The sequence below is a fragment of the Dendrobates tinctorius genome, unplaced genomic scaffold (genome assembly GCF_039654945.1).
Source record: "Dendrobates tinctorius isolate UK_male_01 unplaced genomic scaffold, ASM3965494v1 ptg000029l, whole genome shotgun sequence".
Lineage (NCBI taxonomy): Eukaryota > Metazoa > Chordata > Amphibia > Anura > Dendrobatidae > Dendrobates > Dendrobates tinctorius.
The window spans coordinates 13,875,866-13,896,869 of record NW_027361697.1 but is presented as its reverse complement, the minus strand read 5'-3'; the positions used below and the strand labels follow the sequence as shown (position 1 = coordinate 13,896,869).

Below are 21,004 nucleotides of genomic sequence, written 5' to 3'. Positions count from 1 at the left end.
AGTCTCCCATGTAGACTATTGAAGCATGCCAAAAGTAAAAAAAAAGTTTTAAAAAATAAATATGAAAGTTCAAATCATCCCCCTTTCGCCCTATTTAAAATAAAACAATAAAAAAATCAAACATACACATATTTGGTATCGCCACATTCAGAACTGCCCAATCTATCAATATAAAAAACTCCAGAATTACGTTTTTTGATCACCACAACATTGCTTTAAAATGCAATCACGGGCGATCCAAAGATCGCATCTGCACCAAAATGGTATCATTAAAAATGTCAGCTCAGCATGCAAAAAACAAGCCTTCACTCAACCCGAGATCACGAAAAATGGAGACACTATCAGAAAATGGAACCATCTTTTTTTTAGCAAACTTTGGAATTTTTTTAACCACTTAGATAAAAAATAACCTAGACATATTTAGTGTTTATGAACTCGCAATGACCTGGAGAATCATAATAGCAGGTCATTTTTAGCATTGAGTGAACCTAGTAAAAAAGTAAAACAAAAAACTATTGTGGAATTGCACTTTTTTTTGCAATTTCACCGCACTTGGATTTTTTTCCTGTTTTCCAGTACACGATATGTTAAAACCAATGGTGTTCTTCAAAAGTACAACTCGTCATACAAGCCCTCACATGGCCATATTGACCGAAAAATAAAAAAGTTTTGGTACTGGGAAGAAGAGGAGAAAAAAATGAAAATAAAAAATACCTCTGGTCATTAAGGGGTTAATCTAAGAAGTTAAAGAGTATGGCTTTGGCTTTGACTTGGCCATTCCTAGTATTCTTTTGTAATTCCAATGTCAATTTAATAGTGTTCTTAGGATTGTATCATTGTCCTTCTGCATGACTCAATTTCGTACAAGCTTAAACTGCTGCTTGATCTTATTTGCCCTAGAATTATACTGGTATAAAATGGAGTTTATAATTGTCCTAATGACAAGTTTCCCAGGTTCTGTGGCTAGAGATACAGCACCAAGTGGATTAAATATCCACAAATTCTCACGATTCAAGCCCTAAAAGAGCTACCATTTCTGACACCCATGACTCCCGCCCTGACAAGGGCAGTCCACATCTGACCCCTACAAAAAATGGCCCTACAAAGTCCCTGTGCATCCCAAATGGGAATAGGGCTTGAATAGGGTGAATACCTTTTTTCCTGACCTGACATGACTCTGATGGGACATCTGACCGTGGACATCCTCCATTTTCATGTGGTGAGATCTTTCCTTTTCACATTATGCTGATGGATTTATTATTTTGATGTCTTTATTATATACATGAATAGGCATATTCCTTGATAACCTGTACAGGGTAGAGGATTTTTTCTGTTCCTCTGATAAGTAAACTGTTCATTTTTTTTACTTGGTCTTCTGAACGATTTAGACCAAGTATTTGTTGGTCCAATCTTTTCAAATTTCTGGACATGGAATAGCCACATGTATATATTGGTGGTGATCTGTTGCAGAGATTTATACAGATACCTTCCATTATGGTCTGTGGCACTTGATCTAGTGTATTTTTACTTGCACTATAATCTTTGGTAGCTTTTATCCTATCCATTAAAGGTTATGTTTTATGATTTTTCTCTATTGCTGATTTGCTGCCAGGTTCTGTGGCTAAAAAGATCTCAGATCAACACTACTTCATCTTCCTGCCTAACAGTATGTGGTTTTTAACAACCAAGTCATATGAGATCATGCTAGAATTACCGTAAAAATTTCCAACAGCTGACGAGCAACAGATCATGTACTACTGATCAATAAAGATACAATAACACATTTTACCTATTTCTCTAAAAAAGCCATGAAATATATCAATCGCATTAACTTTTTTTCTTTCTACCTTATTTTCCAGAAACTGCCAAGTTTTGGACCATTTTTAGATCAGCAAAAGAGAATCATTGCCGAGAAGAAGATCAAGTCACTTTCTGAAAATGCAAATGCTTCTACAAATGAAAAGAAACCCTTCCATCCAAAGAAACCTGTACCTGCAGTCAAGGTAAAAACTAAAAATAAAAGTAAAAAGATGATTTGTATGCACGAATACAGAACTGAATGCAGTAACAGGAAATGATTGGTAACAATTCACTTTGCTTCATACACTTTGCATTAAAAATAATTTTGGCCGTGGCAAGGAGGCGTCTGTTCTTTCTGATATTCGGGGCTGGCTAATGCTTTGTATCTAATATATACAGTTCCTAAATCATTAGATAGCTCTGACACATTTTAATTAGAATATGGTTTATTTGGCCCCCCTGCTATTCCTTTCTGTCTTAGAATGTACATTGCAAATAAGTGAGTGACTGTAGTCAAAATGCGGTGCTGATTTATAAAGACTCACAGATGTTCTGTTAAGGTATAATTAGTTTTGTAATATTCAAGGATGGCTGCACTCTTTGTTCCTTCCTTTTGATTGTTAAATAACATTGTGTTAGATATATCTCTCACACAGTGCATATGTGCAATGAATTGAAAACTTCTGAAAGTATTACTTTTGATAAAAGATTAAAGAAGGCAGTATCAGGGGCTCATCTAGTCTGATTTTTTTTTTTTACAGTTGACGTGTACTGATACTTCTCGTTGGAGTATCTCAAAAATATTGTTGGGTCTTGTTTGCTAGTCCCTGTGTTTAAATGTTTTATTGAACCATTACAAGATGAACTACATGTGAGCTTTTATATGTCTTCTTGACATGAATTACGAAATGGTTAGAGATGAACAAGTCTCTTTGATATTCAAAATTGCCAACTTTATCAAATTTTCCCTGAAAGTTTGAATTGTGGAAAAATCAATTCTCTATGAATTGAAAGCAAGACAATTGCATCCAGTTGCCTTGAAAATGATGTGTAGGACACTTTAAGGTCTCCTGGGACTGTATCCAGCAAACATAGTCTTAGTAATGTCAAAGTAACCAAAGCATCTATGGCTATGGCAAAATGGATGTTAACCGTTTTTCACTGCTGTGCTGTCACACACTATGTGTAGTTTATTCAGTGCTTAGTGGCTATACTTATCTTCGTGGCTAGGCTGCTAGCTGTCACATCCTCTCACTGTTTAAATTTGCCACAAAGTAGTTGCTGCACTCTTTTTCCATGTTGTTTAATGCATTTTGAGCAAACACTGCTCCTAGGTATAGAATGCCATGGAATGGTACAAGTGGAACATATAAAGCAAAATAAAATAACCCATCCTATTTATTGGCATGCCAACTCTAATTTCACTAATGGGCAGTAATCAACTTACACTTACTGTACGTGTCTTAGGCCTGTTTCACACTTCTGTTTGTCACCATCAGTCAAAATCCGCCGTTTTGCAAAAAAAAACGGATCCGCCATTTTGCTTGGCGGATCTGTTTTTTTCCCCATTGCGTTGCATTACCGGTGGATCTTGATGGACGGCCATCTGCTGTATCTGTTTTTTTGCGGATCTGCCAAATTTTTGCCGTTCGCTGAGATCATCGAACGGAGCCTGTAATGTTTTTTTGTCCTGCGTATCCGCATTTTCCCTTTTTAACCCTGAAACTTTTCTGGCTGCTGGAAGAAAATTTTCTCTCTCTCTCTCTCTCCTTCCCCAGGCGCGGTTCCTTTAAATTTTTACCTTCGGTGGATCAGTACTTCCGCCAATCCGCTCACCCCCGTTTCTGTCAGTCCGCCTGCGGATCCGGTTTCCGCTATTTTGGCGGATTTTGACTGACAGAAAAAACTGAAGTGTGAAACAGGCCTTATAAAGTTACATAAACAGTCTAAGGGGTAACATTTCTTCTTGTGGAGAGTGACATTCCAGCTCTGGCATGACAATGTGAGGAGGCTTAATAGAGGCCAAAAGAGTGTCCATTTTGCTCCCCTCTTGACATTCTATATCGGTATACAACAAAAAAAGATATGGGATAGAGTAGTAGATTGTTATTTTTTTTACAACTTACAACATTCAATGGTAATAAAATATTAGCTACCAATACCGTGTTATCCGAGCATGCTCAGGTGTTATTCAAGCATCTTGGGCATGCTGGGATAATATGTTTGAGTCCCTGCGGCTACATGCTTTGCGGTTGTTAGACAGCCGCAACACATACGGGGATTTCCTAATAAACAGGCAATGCCCTCATGTGTTGCAGCTGTCTTACAGCTGCTAAACATGCAGCTCCAGGGACTCGAGCACGCCCAAGATACTCTATAATACATTATCCAAGTATGTTCGCTCATCACTAATAAGAATCCATTCAACTATTCATACATTAAGTTTTTTCAGAAGCTTTTGTTAATGGCAGATCCAATATACAATTATAAACTATGGGTGATAGAGCTATTTTACATATCCTTAACAGTTACCAAGAAAACATGACATCCCTCACACATGAGCTATAATGGCATCTCTTAAACATATCCAGCTCTTCTGAACGTTCTGAATGTGGTGGATAATTAGTCATGTTGGGGCACAGAATTCCAGAGGAAGCCATGTAGACCAATGGGTGAGGGATGCGTACAAGTGTGGAGGGTAGAAGTAGTTCTTGGGAGGACTGCAGATGTCTCTGCACCCTGACATAACTAATTTCCAGCTTTTAGGCGATGTTTATATCTCTCATTGAAGGATGCAACAAATGTCACTGTAACACCAAATGGAGGAATCGCCAGCTCACAAGGAAATCAGTTACACACACTTGATAATAGCATCGTCCACAGCAAAAAAAAGGATGAATATCTGTCCTTACAATTGGATAAAAAGGAAGAAAGCTTTAACAAAATTCAATAAAATACAACACCTAAAAACAGGGTAAAAGGAGGAATTGGCAACGAATCTACGGGAAAAAGTAGTTGAACTGTATGAAGCTGGAAAGGGATACAAAAAGATATCCAAGTAATTGATAATGCCAGTCAGCAGCGTTCAAACTGTGATTAACAAATGGAAAATCAAAAGCTCTGTAAAAACAAAAGCACGGTCAGGTAGGTCAACAAAAATTTTGTCCTCAACTGCCAGGAAAATTGTTTGGGATGCAAAGAAAAACTCAGCTGAATTACTGGACTCTCTGAAAACTAGCGGTGTGGATGTTTCAAGAGGCACAATAAGGAGGTACTTGAAGTAAAATGGGCTGCATGGTCGAGTCGCCAGAAGAAAGCCATTACTGTGCAAATGCCACAAAGTATCTCATCTACTGGCAGGCTGCCAGTCCGATGGAGAGATTATCGGATCCCACGTTATACACAGTGCGCGCTGTCATCATGTTGGATCAGGACGGGCATCGACTTGTAGCCAAATATTATGATTGCACATTCCCATCATTGTCGGAGCAGCAAGAATTTGAAAGAAAAATATTCCACAAGACCCAGAGATCAGAAAGAAGCACATAGACAGGAATTTGCTGTTGGAAAATATGGACACAGTTTTTCTGATACTTGATGAAATTATTGATCAGGGTGTCATTTTGGAATGTGAATCCCAGCAAGTCGTTCAAAGGCTCAACTTCAAGACGGTGTCAGAACAAGCGTTTGGCTTTGTGCTCTTCGATTACATCACTGGCAGCAATGAGCAGAGAGAATGCCATAAGAGAGAAGCGCTGGAGTGATTGATCGAAGTTATAGACCCAAGAACGATGGTGGGGGAACACTTGGGGTTATTTAGTTTGGAGAATCGAAGGCTTAGGGGTGATCTTATTACAATGTATAAATATATGTGGGGACAATACAAAGACCTTTCTAATGATCTTTTTACTCTTAGACCTGTGACGGGGACAAGGGGGCATCCTCTACGTCTGGAGGAAAGAAGGTTTAAGCATACTCACAGACGCGGATTCTTTACTGTAAGAGCAGTGAGACTATGGAACTCTCTGCCATATGATGTTGTAATGAGTGATTCACTACTAAAATTTAAGAAGGGACTGGATGCCTTTCTTGAAAAGTATAATATTACAGGGTATATACACTAGTCTCCTTAATATTGCGTTGATCCAGGGAGCTAGTCTGATTGCCGTATGTGGAGTCGGGAAGGAATTTTTTTCCCCAATGTGAAGCTTACTGTTGCCACATGGGTTTTTTTTGCCTTCCTCTGGATCAACATGTTAGGGCAAGTTAGGATAGGATATGGGTTGAACTAGATGGACTTAAAGTCTCCCTTCAACCTTAATAACTATGTTACTATGTTACTATGTTACAATACACAAAACAGCACAGAGACAAGCCTCAAAACTTCTGGAACAAGGTAATTTGCAGTGATTATACCAAAATTGAGTTTTGTGGCCGCAAACATAAATGTTACATTTGGAGAGAGGTCAACAAGGCCTATGATGAAAGGGACATCATTCCTACTGTAAAGCATGGAGGTGGATCGCTGATGTTTTGGGGATGTATGAGCTACAAAGGCACAGGAAACTTGGTCAAAGTTGAAGGAAAGATGAATGCAGCATGTTATTGGCAAATTTGCACTCATCAGCCTGGAAGCTGCGCATGAGACGCACTTGGACATTCCAACATGACAACAATCCAAAACACAAAGCCAAGTCTACCTGTCATTGGCTACAGCAGAACAAAGTGAAGGTTCTGGAGTGGCCATCTCAGTCTCTTGACCTCAATATCATTGAGACACTCTGGGAAGATCTCAAGCATGCAGTTCATGCTAGATAGCGCAGGAATTTACAGGAACTGGAGGCTTTTTGCCTAGAAGAGTGGGCAGCTTCTCCATCTGAGAAAATCAAGAACCTCATCCACAACTATCACAAAAGATTTCAAGAAAAGCAAAAATTCTGCCCGGGGTATGTAAACTTTTGAGCATAACTGTAAATAGTATTAGCAACAAATAGATTAATAGAGAATATAAATATAACAATTGGATTAACTTGCATAGAATATATATATATTGGATTCATTATAATTAGCATGAAAAAAGAATGACCACAAGCGAATTTAAAAGGTATATCCATGACTTTAAAGAAAAACAAAAAAATTTGGGTAAGCATTACCAGGCAGGTAACTGCAACTTACTTGCCTATTGTGCACAATGCCTTTGCTCTCCGGCACAGAGTGGTCGCAGACTGCTTCTGCTGACGCAACAGGGTGTGACTTCCGACATCAATTTGATTCAGAGCCTCCTCACCCAGTCAGGCAGCGGAGAACCGGCTATCAATCAGAATGACGTCAGAAGTCCCACTCCGTTGACAGCGCGAAATGGAAAAGAAGCTTCTGCTCTGTAGACGTGACGTCAGCAGAGGCTTTTGAATCTCTGGCAGGAGCAGTCTTTGACAGCTCTGTGCTTGGGAAAAACGATACCATGCACAATGGGCAGGTAAGTAGCAATTACCTGCTTGTTAGTGCTTAGGTACATTTTTTGTTTTTCATAAAGTCCCAGATTTCCCCTTTAATTGTGTAGTAATAAATGTTGTTTCTTATTTAAACAACGAGGAACTCTCATGCCCATTTTAAATATCTAGAAGGCTTCCCTATTAAACAATTTTTCGTGATGATCACATGGGTTGGAGGATTAATACAGTAAATCCCTTGCATATTGAATTCAGTTGGATCCACCTTATAGAAAGAGGTAAAATAATGGGAAATCGCTGATATGTTACGTGCTGTACTACCTAAATATGCCACTGTAGGTACAGGCTGGGACACTTTGCCAATTGGATATCATTGATAAAAAAGAATTATAGCATACAATATACTTTTTTCGCTATATCCTTCTGTACAGAAAATAAATGCATATTAAATATTTCTAAACAGTATACAAAAAGCTATGTTGACATTTACCGGTACGGATACTCTTTTGACTTACTCCGAGTGCGTGGGGATCTATGTAACGCTTGTTTAATAAATAAAAGGTTTATCGGCTCAGTTTTTGTCTCAGACAAAGAAGTCGTAAAAGTCCACCTCTCTATATAATTTATTTATTTATTTATTTATTTTTATTTTTATATTTTTTATATAGCGCTAACATATTCCGCAGCGCTTTACATTTTGCACACATCATCATCACTGTCCCCGATGGGGCTCACAATCTAAATTCCCTATTAGTATGTCTTTAGAATTTGTATGTATAGTATGTATAGTATATGTATATTATAGTATGTCTTTATAATTCATTTATTCTGGGACTTGCTTCTCATGTGGACCATTTGAGCCAGAAGCCATTTAGTTTTTGTGGCGTATAAACTTTAAAGTGGACTTGGCAGTTGAAATGACAGAGGCCAACAAGCCAATGCCGGTCGAAGTGTTTTGTTTGTTAAAGGTGCAATTAAATTGACAAACAATTAGACTGAGACTTTGCAAAAAAAAAAAAGGAGCTCTGTTTCTGTAAAGCCTTTTAGTTGTGAGGCTGTTCTGTAAGATGATCAAAACTTACAACTAAACCTTTCATCTACATCTAAAAATAAAGAAGTAAACAAATATCTCCTGATTTCTAAAGCCAAGGTACATTATTTATTGGATCATTAGTTGGTAAGCTACCACTTGCATTAGATGCGGACTCTTTCATGGGTGAGCAGTTCTCGGCATTCAGCAGCTGCAGGCTTGATTTCAACACAAGTGATGGGAGCAGGAAAGCCATAACTGCTATACTAATGACAGAGGCTGATAAACACGACATCGAGAATTATTAATAGCAGAAACTCCTATTATACTACAGTACTGCAGTGAATAGTCTATTTTCATGACTTAGCCCCATTTCCTTTTTAATCTTTTTCTGGTAGTGCTCATTAAATGTATTTTTAGGATACCAGATTCATACAAGAGGTTACCAAACTACCATCGGCATATAGTAGCACATATTTATACTAACAAGATATTCATAGAATCATTCATTCTGTTAAGTCTCACCTGGAGACATTGTTCCTTCGAGCCCTTGGTCTACATGAGCAGTTCCAATGTAGCACGGACAAGTGACGTTGGTGCTGCGCGACAATCTAGCTGGAATTAAATTGGTAGACATGGAACAGCTAGACAACTGGAGAAATGGACAGGGCATAGGCATGAAAGCGATAGCCCCAAAACAGACTATACTGTATCCCGAAGTTTATTAATAAAAAGTTGCAGATAAATAATTTAATAGATAATACTTGTTATAGTATACTCTGTTTTTGGGCTATTGCTTTGATGTCCACGTGCTCTGTGAACTATATAAGTTTGAATTTCTGCCTTTATTCTCGCTGATGTACATCCTGTGTGGGAAATCCTAGTGTAAACTGGAGAAGCTGAACTGGAAACCAGCACCAGAGCTAGAACAGTTATACACCAAGTTGACTTAGTGATGGGGAACCAGGGTAGGAGAACTGAGTTGTAAAGGAGACTCAAGGCATTAAAGTTTGAAAAGTAAGTTTTGATATAGCAGTGCTTAGATCATAGAATAGTAGAGTTGTAAAGCAGAGATTGATGTGGTTTTGGAACCACAGAATAGCAATGTAGTACAGCAATGCTTGATACAGGAGAATTGACATTCCAAGCACTAAGTAATAGCTTCAATGTAACCACCTGAATACTCAAGTAGCATTCTGCTGCCTGAGTCAGGCAATATGATCAAAGAGAATGACATCATAGGAAAGAGTCAAATTGCCACAGCAATCTGATGGGACCAGGCAGCAGATCCTGGAGAAGGAGTAACAAATTCAGCCTGAGTTTACACAAAAAGGATCATTTATAATGATATGATGTATTTATCCTAAAGAGCCATTCCCAAATTGCTCTAAACTGCCCTGCTGGAAAGGATAGATAGCTCAAAAATTCTTGGAATCTGTGTGGAACTTGGTGTTCAAACCATACCAGATCAGCAAGTTATCACTTATCAGGTGGGTAGATGATAAATTTCCATACTTGAAATAACGCTTTAATGACCAAATGACCAGACACCTTTCATCCAGTTATCCCACATAGAGGATTAAGGGTCTTTACTTTTATGTTAGTTGTTGTATTATTGCTGATGCCTCTATTCATTGCACTTTGCTAGTTGAATTGGACCTCTTAAAAAGATTTGTTTTCTTTTCCTCAAGATCAAAGATAGCTGGGCACCCAACCTGTTTCTGCTTTACTTCACAATTTTTAACCCTTACATGACATGGCCATTTTCCATTTTTTCTTTTTGTTCTTTCCTCTCTTTCTTCAAAAAGCCATATTTTTTTTATTTCTCTGTCAATATTGTCATATGAGAGCTTGTTATTTTGGGGGGAGGAGGGGAGGAATTGTAATTTTAAATTCCTCCATTCATTAAACCACATAATGTACAGGTAAAGGGGGAAAAAAATCCAAGTGCGTTTATAAAAAAAAATTGCAATTTCATAATAGTTTTTTGGGTTAATTTTATTTACAATGTTCACTATATGGTAAAACTGACCTGCCATTATGATTCTTCAGTTTAGTATGAGTAAGCAGATACCACACAGGTATAGTTTTTTTCTCAGCGCTGAGATCTCATCTCCCAAGATCTTGTTTCCAAGACCTCCATCTGCGCATGTGCCACACCCGGCCGGCAGCCATTTTCCCAGAGTCCAGTCCCGCACATACGAAACCATGTATCTTAACTGCGGGGGCTCTGGGATTTCACAAGATGTCAGCAGAGACCCCACAGCACCAAACACCCGCAGCACTGAGCACTCGCAGGGCCGAACACCCGCACCGCATATCCGAACATTCCCTCATCCCAGCCTGTGGCATGCAGCAATGCTCCACTCTTGCCTACTCCAGCAGTGTCCCTGGGACCCGCTTTACTGCAGCCACCACCCCCGGTGAGCAATAAGATGCATGGATTATAAGAAGCACCATCATTTTATTAAAAATAAATTTTTCCTATTTTTCTCCTCAAAATTGGGGGTGCGTCTTATAATCCGGTGCATCTTATAAAGCGAAAAGGGAGATGATTTGAACTTTTGTGTTTTTTTATTTTTTTATACCTTTAAAAACTTTTTTTTTTACTTTTTACTGTATTTAATAGTCCCCTTATGGGACTTGAAGCTGTGATAATCTGGTCACTTGTTCCATACATAGCAGTGCATCAGCATTGCTATGTATAGAGAAAATCCCAATCTCCTATGAATGGAGGATCGTAATGACAGGCACGGGGTCTTCAACAAGGTTAAGTGAAGAACCATTTTTGTGGAACTTTTGCTTAAAGTACGCACATTGGCAAACACAAGCCTTATGTTTTATTCACATGTTGGATTTTTGATACATCTTGTGTATTTTTTCTGTGGAAACAAAATGCAGCATTTTACAGTAGCAGCAAAATGTATGAGAATTCTAAAACATGACTCATTCTATGCCTTATTTTTTCTTTTTTCTTTTTTTTTTACCTGTGATGTATTTTTAAAAAACTTAATTTCCTACTTTTGAAGAACTTTTCCTTAAGAAACCACTTAACAATTTGGAGGAGCTTTTACTTAAAATACAAAGTCACAGCAAATAAAAGCTGCATTTTTATACTGAATGATTGAGGTATTTTAGAGTAACAGCAAAAAGAATGAGATTTAAACAATCATCTTTACATGGATTATGCTTTTCTTTGGTGATTTTTTAAGCATGTCAATTATTTTAGTATTTTTACTGCAGTTTTCCTCTATTAAGAACAAATTTGCTTAGAAACAAAAAAAAGTACCAAAGAAAACCCATATTAAAACCAAATAAAACGTGCTCAAGATTTCTAGACATGCTTTTTTTTCATTTCTAGTAATAAATGGCATAAAAAAGCTGTGTGCTACCCTAACTGTAGGTCTTTTGGAAATAGTTAATTAAAAAAGAATTTGTGACTCTAGTCACTACTCATGGACAAGCCACGAGGCTAGAAAATCAAGAGGTCCGAGGTAAAAAGCCAGGTGGGTATGTCATATACAGAGATTTGAGACAAAAGCGTAGTCAGGGCACAAACTGGGGTCAGAATTCCAAGAAGAAGAATTACAGCAAATAGATTGTTCAAAGGCAAGGTCAAAGGCAAATCTGAGGTTCGAGCAACAAAGATCAGAATAGAAGACTAGGAGCACAGAGTAAACACACACCTCATGAGCAAACCTACAATTGGCAGCAATCTAAGACAGAGAGCTGGTTAAGTAGCCGGGTAGTTACTCTGAACAAGAGACACATGGATGAAGCCCTAGCACACCCTGGTCCCAATTGGATGGCTAAACTGTCACTTAAGACACTGACAGCTCAGCACGCCCCAGAATCCAATTAGACGTCTGAGCTGTCCATCACCATACTGACAGCTAAGCATGCCCCTGTCCTAGATTGGACTGCAGAACTGTCACTCACAGCATCCAGACACATTCATAGGAGGAATCATGACAGGATCACTGTGATGGCCAGTAGTATGTTGTGAAGAACTAGAGATGAGCAAATCAAGCACAATTCAAATTCACCTGTTCACACAATTTTTTGGGGAAATTTGATTTTCAGAGAAGTTATTTCTCATAATTTTAAGGTCCTTTATTATGTTCTGGGGTCTATCCAGACCCCAAAGCATAATAAACATAAGATATATCATCTCTTCGGCTCTTCTGCTCCTTACCGTCCCCTGTCCGGTTCTCGTCTCATCTTCCAATCACACACACGAGCACTGAATCCCCGATCCCTGGGGCACTCTTACAACAGTTAAGAACTTATAGCTCTGAAGAGGCTCAGGAGGGTTCAGTACAAGCACACAAAAAGTCACGATACCATGACATCACAATGTGCAGCATGACCCTATGGGGATTTCAGTGCACAAAGTGATAAGAAGATATGACGAGAACTGGATGGCTGACAATGTGGAGCGGAGGAGCCACAGAAGTGAACAGTAAAGAGAGTATAAGGATTTTTGTATTCTTTGACCTTTTGAGACTTCTTTACGGTTCAGAAAAATGGAGCTGAGACGTCTCCATTCTAATTAATCCACAAAGAGGCGAATTTAAATAATCTGCAGTTTGGTAGATACAGATTTTTGTAATATTTAATTCCACTCATCTCTACTTTTAATGAATTTTATACAAAAATCTCATACCAATGGTTGTTCAATAGCTTGTATAATTGTTTCATATCATTGTATTTAAAACTATAGAATTTCAAACTTTAGCAGAGCTAGTGTATCTATGGATAGCAATACTAGACTTCAGGACCAAGGACAGGGCTTTTATATCTATGCTACAAGTCAGGAAAGGAGGTTGGGTAAAACTGGCGCTTGTGGTTTCCTCTTCTTTGTTTGCAGTTATGGCATCTAAGCAGTTAAATTTAAGTCAATCTACTTAAAATAAGCCACAAGTGAACATCTTTCCATTTAATGTGATTTTGTGTGTAGTTTAATTACCCTACAGAAGAAAAAGTAAATCAGTTTAATATGTACTCTGTCTTCTTCTCCAGGATGTAATTGGCAGAGCATTGCAGTATATTGGATCATATGGTGAATTAAACATAAGAGAACAAGTTGTGGCTCTGATTGATGAAGAGATGTGTATTAACTGTGGCAAGTGCTACATGACCTGCAATGACTCTGGCTATCAGGTAATGCTAGTTTTCTTAGTTTTACAACCGTTAACGTGTGAAATTTTAGAATAGATTTAGAATTTCTATCACAATTTAGCAGAAATGGAACAAACTGCTGCTTAAAACTGGAATTAGGAGGCACTGTCAGCCTATTGTAGGAGTGGAGTAGTTTACAGGAAAAAAAAAACAGCATCTTTTTTCTAATCCTTGGCGACTTCTTTAAAGGTTTCACCTATAGTAACTGATATCAAACATGATCTCTCTGGACACCTGTTAGGCATGTTAATAGCAGTCTAGGTGATTCTGCTCATTATAGAAAAAAAATGCAACAAGAGAGAAAGAATATAAAAAGAATCAGGTCAAATATTTATTCTTTATACAATGTAGACATTGAAGGCAATTTGAGAGCTTCCTTGTTCCTCTTGCTTTAGATTATACGTTTATCTTCCCATTTTTTCTGGTGTCCCACATGTTGATACATATACTATCGTAGACCTGTGTGCTTCGATATTAGCAGTATTATTATTATTATTTTGGGAGAGCAAGTCAGGAGGACCAGGAAAATGTAGAGATTTTTACCAACATAGATAGACATGACCATTAGTGATGGGTGAGTAGCATCATTGCTCGGGTGATCTCCGAGTATTTGGGCATGCTCAGAGATTTAGTTTTCCTCATCTCAGCTGCATGATTTGCGACTTGTAGACAGACTGAATACATGTGGGCATTCCCTAACAGACACATGTGTTCTAGCTGTCTAGCAGTCGCAAATCATGCAGATGAGGTGACGAAAACTAAATCTCCGAGCACCCCAAAATACTCGGAGACCACTTGAGCATTCTCGGGGAGACCCGATCAACGAGTATACTTGCTCATCACTAGTGACCATACATTGTAAAAAGAATTGGAAAAAAAAACCTAATTCAGGTGAAAAGCAATGTTCAAGTTCCGGTCAGGAGTAGCGATATGTGATGAAAAAGGTCAAAAGGAACACAGCTTGCATAGTTACCAATGTTTTGAATCCTCAAGCAAGTACATTTTGTGTGTGGTTTGCATAAGTGCCCCTCTTTTTCAATCCAAGCTGCAGGAATGTCCTGGTAAAATCAGAACTGTTGGCAACTATCAGCCGGTAACTGGACAATATTTTGAATTAGAAATTTTGAATAAAGAATTTTTAGATTTTTTTTTTTATATTTACACAGTACAGTACAGCAGTTTATATTGTTCTGTGAATATCCTCAAAATTGTCCTAGTCTCAGATGTTTGAAAGGAACCTTATCAGGAAATTTATGCTATCTAAATTACAGGCATTATGAATCACAGACCGGCTGCATGATTGCAGTCAGATATATTATTCTCGGAAACACTCTGGCATTTCAGAGAAAATATATTTTGAAAACTGGCCAATTTCACTCAGCACTTCTGGAGGTCTGTCCTTCGCATATTCATAGGGAGAGACCTGTCTCTTACCTGTAGCAGCTCTGGGAGAAGCCAGCCAGGTGTGGATCTCCAGTATGTATATACTAGAGTGCTTCAGAGGAAAATATACCTGGTTGCAATTGTGCAGGTAGGCTTTAATTCATGCTGTTCTTGGTGTGGACTCCATGAATCACCTGAAAGGTTCTCTTTAAAGAGAACCAGTCAGCAAAGTTTTGCATATTAAAGCAAAGGCATAGCCATACTGGCGCTGTTATGCATATTAAATATATACCTTTAGTAAAAAAAAATCTGAATGGTAGTTGTTTATTAATCAGCATTGTAGGTGTGGCCTTCAGCTACTGCCCTGGCCGCTCCGTGTGTCCCTGGTGTCTGTATGACAGGTCACATATTTGCAAGAGACCTGCCTCCTGTTTGAAAGTTTGCACTGGGTGGGTCTTGCACATATTAATCTCATATTGGGCTTCAGTAAAATGATGCCAGTGGTGACGAATGTGCAAATTGACATCTTGGCTCAACTTAATTTCTTAAGGACATCATTGAGCTTACATCTCAATATACGCATGTGACGCGACCAGTGACAATTTTTTTTTAACACCACTGGGAAATCAATCTGCGCATGTGCCACCGCCAGCACCATTTTACTAAAGACAGCCAGGAGGTCAAGCTGTGCATGCACCGCCATCAGCTCCAATTTATTGAAGACCACCGAGAGATTAATTTGCGCAAGAGAAATTTTGAAACCAGAGGCAGGTCGCACACAAAGCAATGACCGGTCACACAGACATCAGAGGCAGGCAGAGGAGCTAGCAGTATCTGAAGACCCTACCCACAATCCTGTCCCCATTGCACCTAATGTTTACTACACCAATGCTTCAACTACTGATTAAAGAACAACCACCAATTTCTTCACTAAAATGATCTTTTTAATCTGTATAGCAGCACCACTTTACTTTTATATGCAAAATCGTTAATGAATACATTATTTAAAGAATAAGGATCTTTTCATTCAAGGATTTATTTTTCTTATATTATTTTTTAGCCATTTCATAAAACACCAAACTTTCACCATTATTTTTATTATTATTGTTTGTTGATGTGATTATTATTGTTATAGTTATCTATAGTTTATGAAGTTGTTTCCACCACATACACATTTACCAGAAATCTTTTTTTTTTTCTGCAACTAAATTGTTTCCATGACGACAGTGTAAGCTCCTACATTAGTCTCAAACAGGCTTTTTTAATGAAAATGTGGACACAAATTGGGACACCGGTGACCTTTGTTACATTGACATTGAAACCATTTATTTCTTCTTCCAGGCTATCGAGTTTGATCCCGAGACCCACTTGCCCACCGTCACTGACAGCTGTACGGGCTGCACTCTGTGCTTCAGCGTGTGCCCTATTATTGACTGCATCAGAATGGTTACCAGGACAACGCCTTATGTACCAAAAAGAGGCCTTCCTCTCACCGTGAATCCAGTGTGTTAAGGTCGTTAGTTCAGCAAATGATGTGGGGAACTTCGCCGATGCCATGGCTGGATTACTGCCTCGTTATCATACATCATTTGAAATCCAATCATCAGATAAAAAATGATAAAAACAGAGATAGCAAACTTTTAATTATAATCTTAGGGAAAAATTCTGTTGAATTAGTCGGAGGCTCGTTTGATGATTATGTGCCTTTATCGTATACGCATGCATTGCTGTTTGCAGTGGTAACTTGAAAACGGTTAATTTTGTAGCAGAGCGGTAAATAAATCCATCATATAATACGGTATGAGTGCCTTCCTCTCTTCATATTTCCTTTGTAGCTGAAAATTGTCAGACATAATTAGTTATTTGGGAGAGAAAAAAAAATAAAGCATTAAGGGAAGAATTACTGTTTGTATACAGACAGTAGATTTACAATGAGGATTTAACACTGGATTAAGTACTTTGTGCAGTGCGTCCACAGATAAAACATAATGTATTTCTTAATCCCTAGTACATTAGGGCTTATAATGGGCACTGTTCAGCATAGCATTATTATTAACCATTTAAAATGAACCTGCTCTGTTTCTGTTTACTAATGCGCCCATATGTTGTCCTTACAGTTCTTCTCTATTAGTTTTTGCTTGTCTAGAAAAGCACTTAAACATTTAGCACAGCTTACATTTTCCTTGGATCCCAGTGGCTCAATGTGACATACGGTGTATATGCATATGTGGATCTGCGTTATGTAGCTGCTATCACAGTGTGATGCTTTAGATTGCACTGAATATATGGAACATAATTTTTGGCTCAACATCCTAAAAGAATTGTCCACTACTCGGACAATCCCGTGTTAATCAGCATGTTTGCCACAATAAAATAGCAACTCTTATACTCATGTTCAGTTTCGACACTGTTCCAGCGGTGTTGGCACTGTCTCCCTTGAGGTTCGCATCTTGATGTTATGTCACGTGGTCCCTGCAACCCATCTGTGGTCCCGTCACTCTCCCCGCCTTGGAATGAATCAAACATCAAGAGGAATTGAGTGGCCAACCGCACCTCTGATTTCTTCTTGACGTCTGATTCGTCCAAAGGTGAGGAAAGTAAATCTAGGGATGATTGAATGCAGGTGACATTACAATGTGACTCTAGCCCCAGAGAGTGAGTGCCGACACAGCTGGAATGACACTGGCACCAGAGTTGAGTATAAATGTTATTTTTTTTCCTAGTGGCAAACTTATTGATTGAGACAGGGATGTCCAAGTAAAGCATAACCCCTTTAACTTAGAGCATGTGAATCACATATAGTACCCCTTTAGAACATCCCAAAGATTTTAGGCTACTAGTCAGACCCTCTAAGGGGAGATCAACATTTTCTTGTCTGAGGAGCATGTAGCCATATTGAATCCTAAGGTCCATAATAAAACATATGCATATATGTGTGCCATATATGTCTAATAATGTGTCTATTCCTTTTCCCTGTTTCCTACATACAGTGGGGAAAAAAAGTATTTAGTCAGTCAGCAATAGTGCAAGTTCCACCACTTAAAAAGATGAGAGGCGTCTGTAATTTACATCATAGGTAGACCTCAACTATGGGAGACAAACTGAGAAAAAAAAATCCAGAAAATCACATTGTCTGGTTTTTTTTCATTTTATTTGCATATTATGGTGGAAAATAAGTATTTGGTCAGAAACAAGCAATCAAGATTTCTGGCTCTCACAGACCTGTAACTTCTTCTTTAAGAGTCTCCTCTTTCCTCCACTCATTACCTGTAGTAATGGCACCTGTTTAAACTTGTTATCAGTATAAAAAGACACCTGTGCACACCCTCAAACAGTCTGACTCCAAACTCCACTATGGTGAAGACCAAAGAGCTGTCAAAGGACACCAGAAACAAAATTGTAGCCCTGCACCAGGCTGGGAAGACTGAATCTGCAATAGCCAACCAGCTTGGAGTGAAGAAATCAACTGTGGGAGCAATAATTAGAAAATGGAAGACATACAACACCACTGATAATCTCCCTCGATCTGGTGCTCCACGCAAAATCCCACCCCGTGGGGTCAGAATGATCACAAGAACGGTGAGCAAAAATCCCAGAACCACGCGGGGGGACCTAGTGAATGAACTGCAGAGAGCTGGGACCAATGTAACAAGGCCTACCATAAGTAACACACTACGCCACCATGGACTCAGATCCTGCAGTGCCAGACGTGTCCCACTGCTTAAGCCTGTACATGTCCGGGCCCGTCTGAAGTTTGCTAGAGAGCATTTGGATGATCCAGAGGAGTTTTGGGAGAATGTCCTATGGTCTGATGAAACCAAACTGGAACTGTTTGGTAGAAACACAACTTGTCGTGTTTGGAGGAAAAAGAATACTGAGTTGCATCCATCAAACACCATACCTACTGTAAAGCATGGTGGTGGAAACATCATGCTTTGGGGCTGTTTCTCTGCAAAGGGGCCAGGACGACTGATCCGGGTACATGAAAGAATGAATGGGGCCATGTATCGTGAGATTTTGAGTGCAAACCTCCTTCCATCAGCAAGGGCATTGAAGATGAAACATGGCTGGGTCTTTCAACATGACAATGATCCAAAGCACACCGCCAGGGCAACGAAGGAGTGGCTTCATAAGAAGCATTTCAAGGTCCTGGAGTGGCCTAGCCAGTCTCCAGATCTCAACCCTATAGAAAACCTTTGGAGGGAGTTGAAAGTCTGTGTTGCCAAGCGAAAAGCCAAAAACATCACTGCTCTAGAGGAGATCTGCATGGAGGAATGGGCCAACATACCAACAACAGTGTGTGGCAACCTTGTGAAGACTTACAGAAAACGTTTGACCTCTGTCATTGCCAACAAAGGATATATCACAAAGTATTGAGATGAAATTTTGTTTCTGACCAAATACTTATTTTCCACCATAATATGCAAATAAAATGAAAAAAAAACAGACAATGTGATTTTCTGGATTTTTTTTTCTCAGTTTGTCTCCCATAGTTGAAGTCTACCTATGATGTAAATTACAGACGCCTCTCATCTTTTTAAATGGTGGAACTTGCATTATTGCTGACTGACTAAATACTTTTTTTCCCCACTGTATCAAGATTTTGAGTTCCCTTTCTCCCCTATCTACAGTCTAGAAAATGAAAAAGAAATGTAGACTGCAAATCAGCAAAATTGACAAGCACCTCTTGCAAAATGAAATAAATGTACAGGTTGCTGTGACTGCAAAGTAATAGCATGCAAAAAATACAAACTATAATCTGAGCCTACTATAATATATGCAAAAAATGACTAAATTAACTTCATGGAAAAGTCATCAGAAGAAAACCACTCTTGCGTCCTCACCATAAAATTAAGCATCTGAAGCATGCAAAAGAACATCTAAACAAGCTGATGCATTTTGGAAACAAGTCCTGCTAACTGATAAGGTTAAAATAGAACTTTTTGGCCACAATGACAAAAAATAGAATTTCAGGAAAAGAACATCTCTCCAACCATTAAGCATGGGAGTGAATCAATTATGTTTTGGGTTGTGTTGCAGCCAATAGCATGGGGAACATTTGACAGATAGAGGGAAGAATGGATTCAATGAAATTTCAACAAATTTTTGATGAAAACGTAACAACATCCATTAGAAAGCTGAAGTTGAAAAGAGGATGACTTCTGCAAATGGATAATGATCCTAAAAACATGTCAAAATCCACAATAGACTACCTTAAGAGATGCAAACTGAAGGTTTTACAATGGCCCTCATGGTCCCTTGGTCTGAACATCTGAACATCATTGAAAATCTGTGGCTAGACCTAAAAATAGCAGTGTATAAAGACGACCCAGGAATCTCTCAGAACTGGAAGAATTTCTCAAGGAAGAGTGGATGAAAATCCCTCAAACAAAAATTGAAAGACTCTAGGCTTGCTACAAAATCATTTACAAGCTGTGATACTTTCAAAAGCTGGTGCTACTAAGTACTAACTATACAGGGTGCACAAACTTTTGCATAGCCACATTTTCTTTTTGTAATTTTTAAAATCTTTCAGAGATCATTTCATCTTCAACTTGCTTAACTGTTCACAATAATAGTAATTTTGACCAGCGGTGCCCAAACCTTTACATGCCACTGTACTTGCGATGAAAAATGATCCAGCTTCTATTTCAGAAATCTCTAAAATTGTATAGGCTTTATTAAATTAGTGAAGAAATTACAGCACACAGAAACATGAGTATGACTGGTGATATATGGAACACATGTGGAAAAAAATGAACTCATGACGTCACCCAAACCATGCACCCCGCCAACCACGCTACTACAGGGCAGCACTTCCAGGCGGAACGCACCACCATCTCTCAAGCTCCGGTACCAGAGGGCACCTACTGCTATGGGAGAACGCTCCCCAAGCTTTCTACCATCCATGGGGAGCTTGCCCCATCACTGGACTGTCAAAACGTGCACCTCGCTAACTGCCAGCTCAGTACGTAGTTTACTATCACTCTTTCCTTACCAACCTAACGGTGACGGTTCTCATACAGGACATTCATCTTGTTTCCAGGGCTATAGTGCGGCTTCTTGCTTTACTTATAACATCAGTTTATGTATTCAACTACCTACCAGTGATGGCTTGTAGACCGGACATACATATTACATCTAGGGCTGTAGCCCGGTA

General features: G+C 38.8%; 1 protein-coding gene and 1 pseudogene across 2 annotated transcripts in view; both read left to right on the top strand.

Moving 5' to 3' along the window:
• DPYD (dihydropyrimidine dehydrogenase) overlaps positions 1-16,645 on the top strand; it is a 1,593,199-nt gene extending 1,576,554 nt beyond the window's left edge. For both annotated transcript variants that reach the window (XM_073571402.1, XM_073571401.1), the window contains 3 exons: positions 1,860-2,003; positions 13,303-13,443; positions 16,186-16,645. In XM_073571402.1, coding sequence (XP_073427503.1) covers positions 1,860-2,003; positions 13,303-13,443; positions 16,186-16,356 — 456 coding nt within the window. In that variant the 3' untranslated portion in view covers positions 16,357-16,645. The remainder of the gene's footprint in view (positions 1-1,859; positions 2,004-13,302; positions 13,444-16,185) is intronic.
• LOC141085708 (coatomer subunit zeta-2 pseudogene) lies at positions 5,106-5,597 on the top strand (annotated as a pseudogene).
• Positions 16,646-21,004: the final 4,359 nt, after the last annotated feature.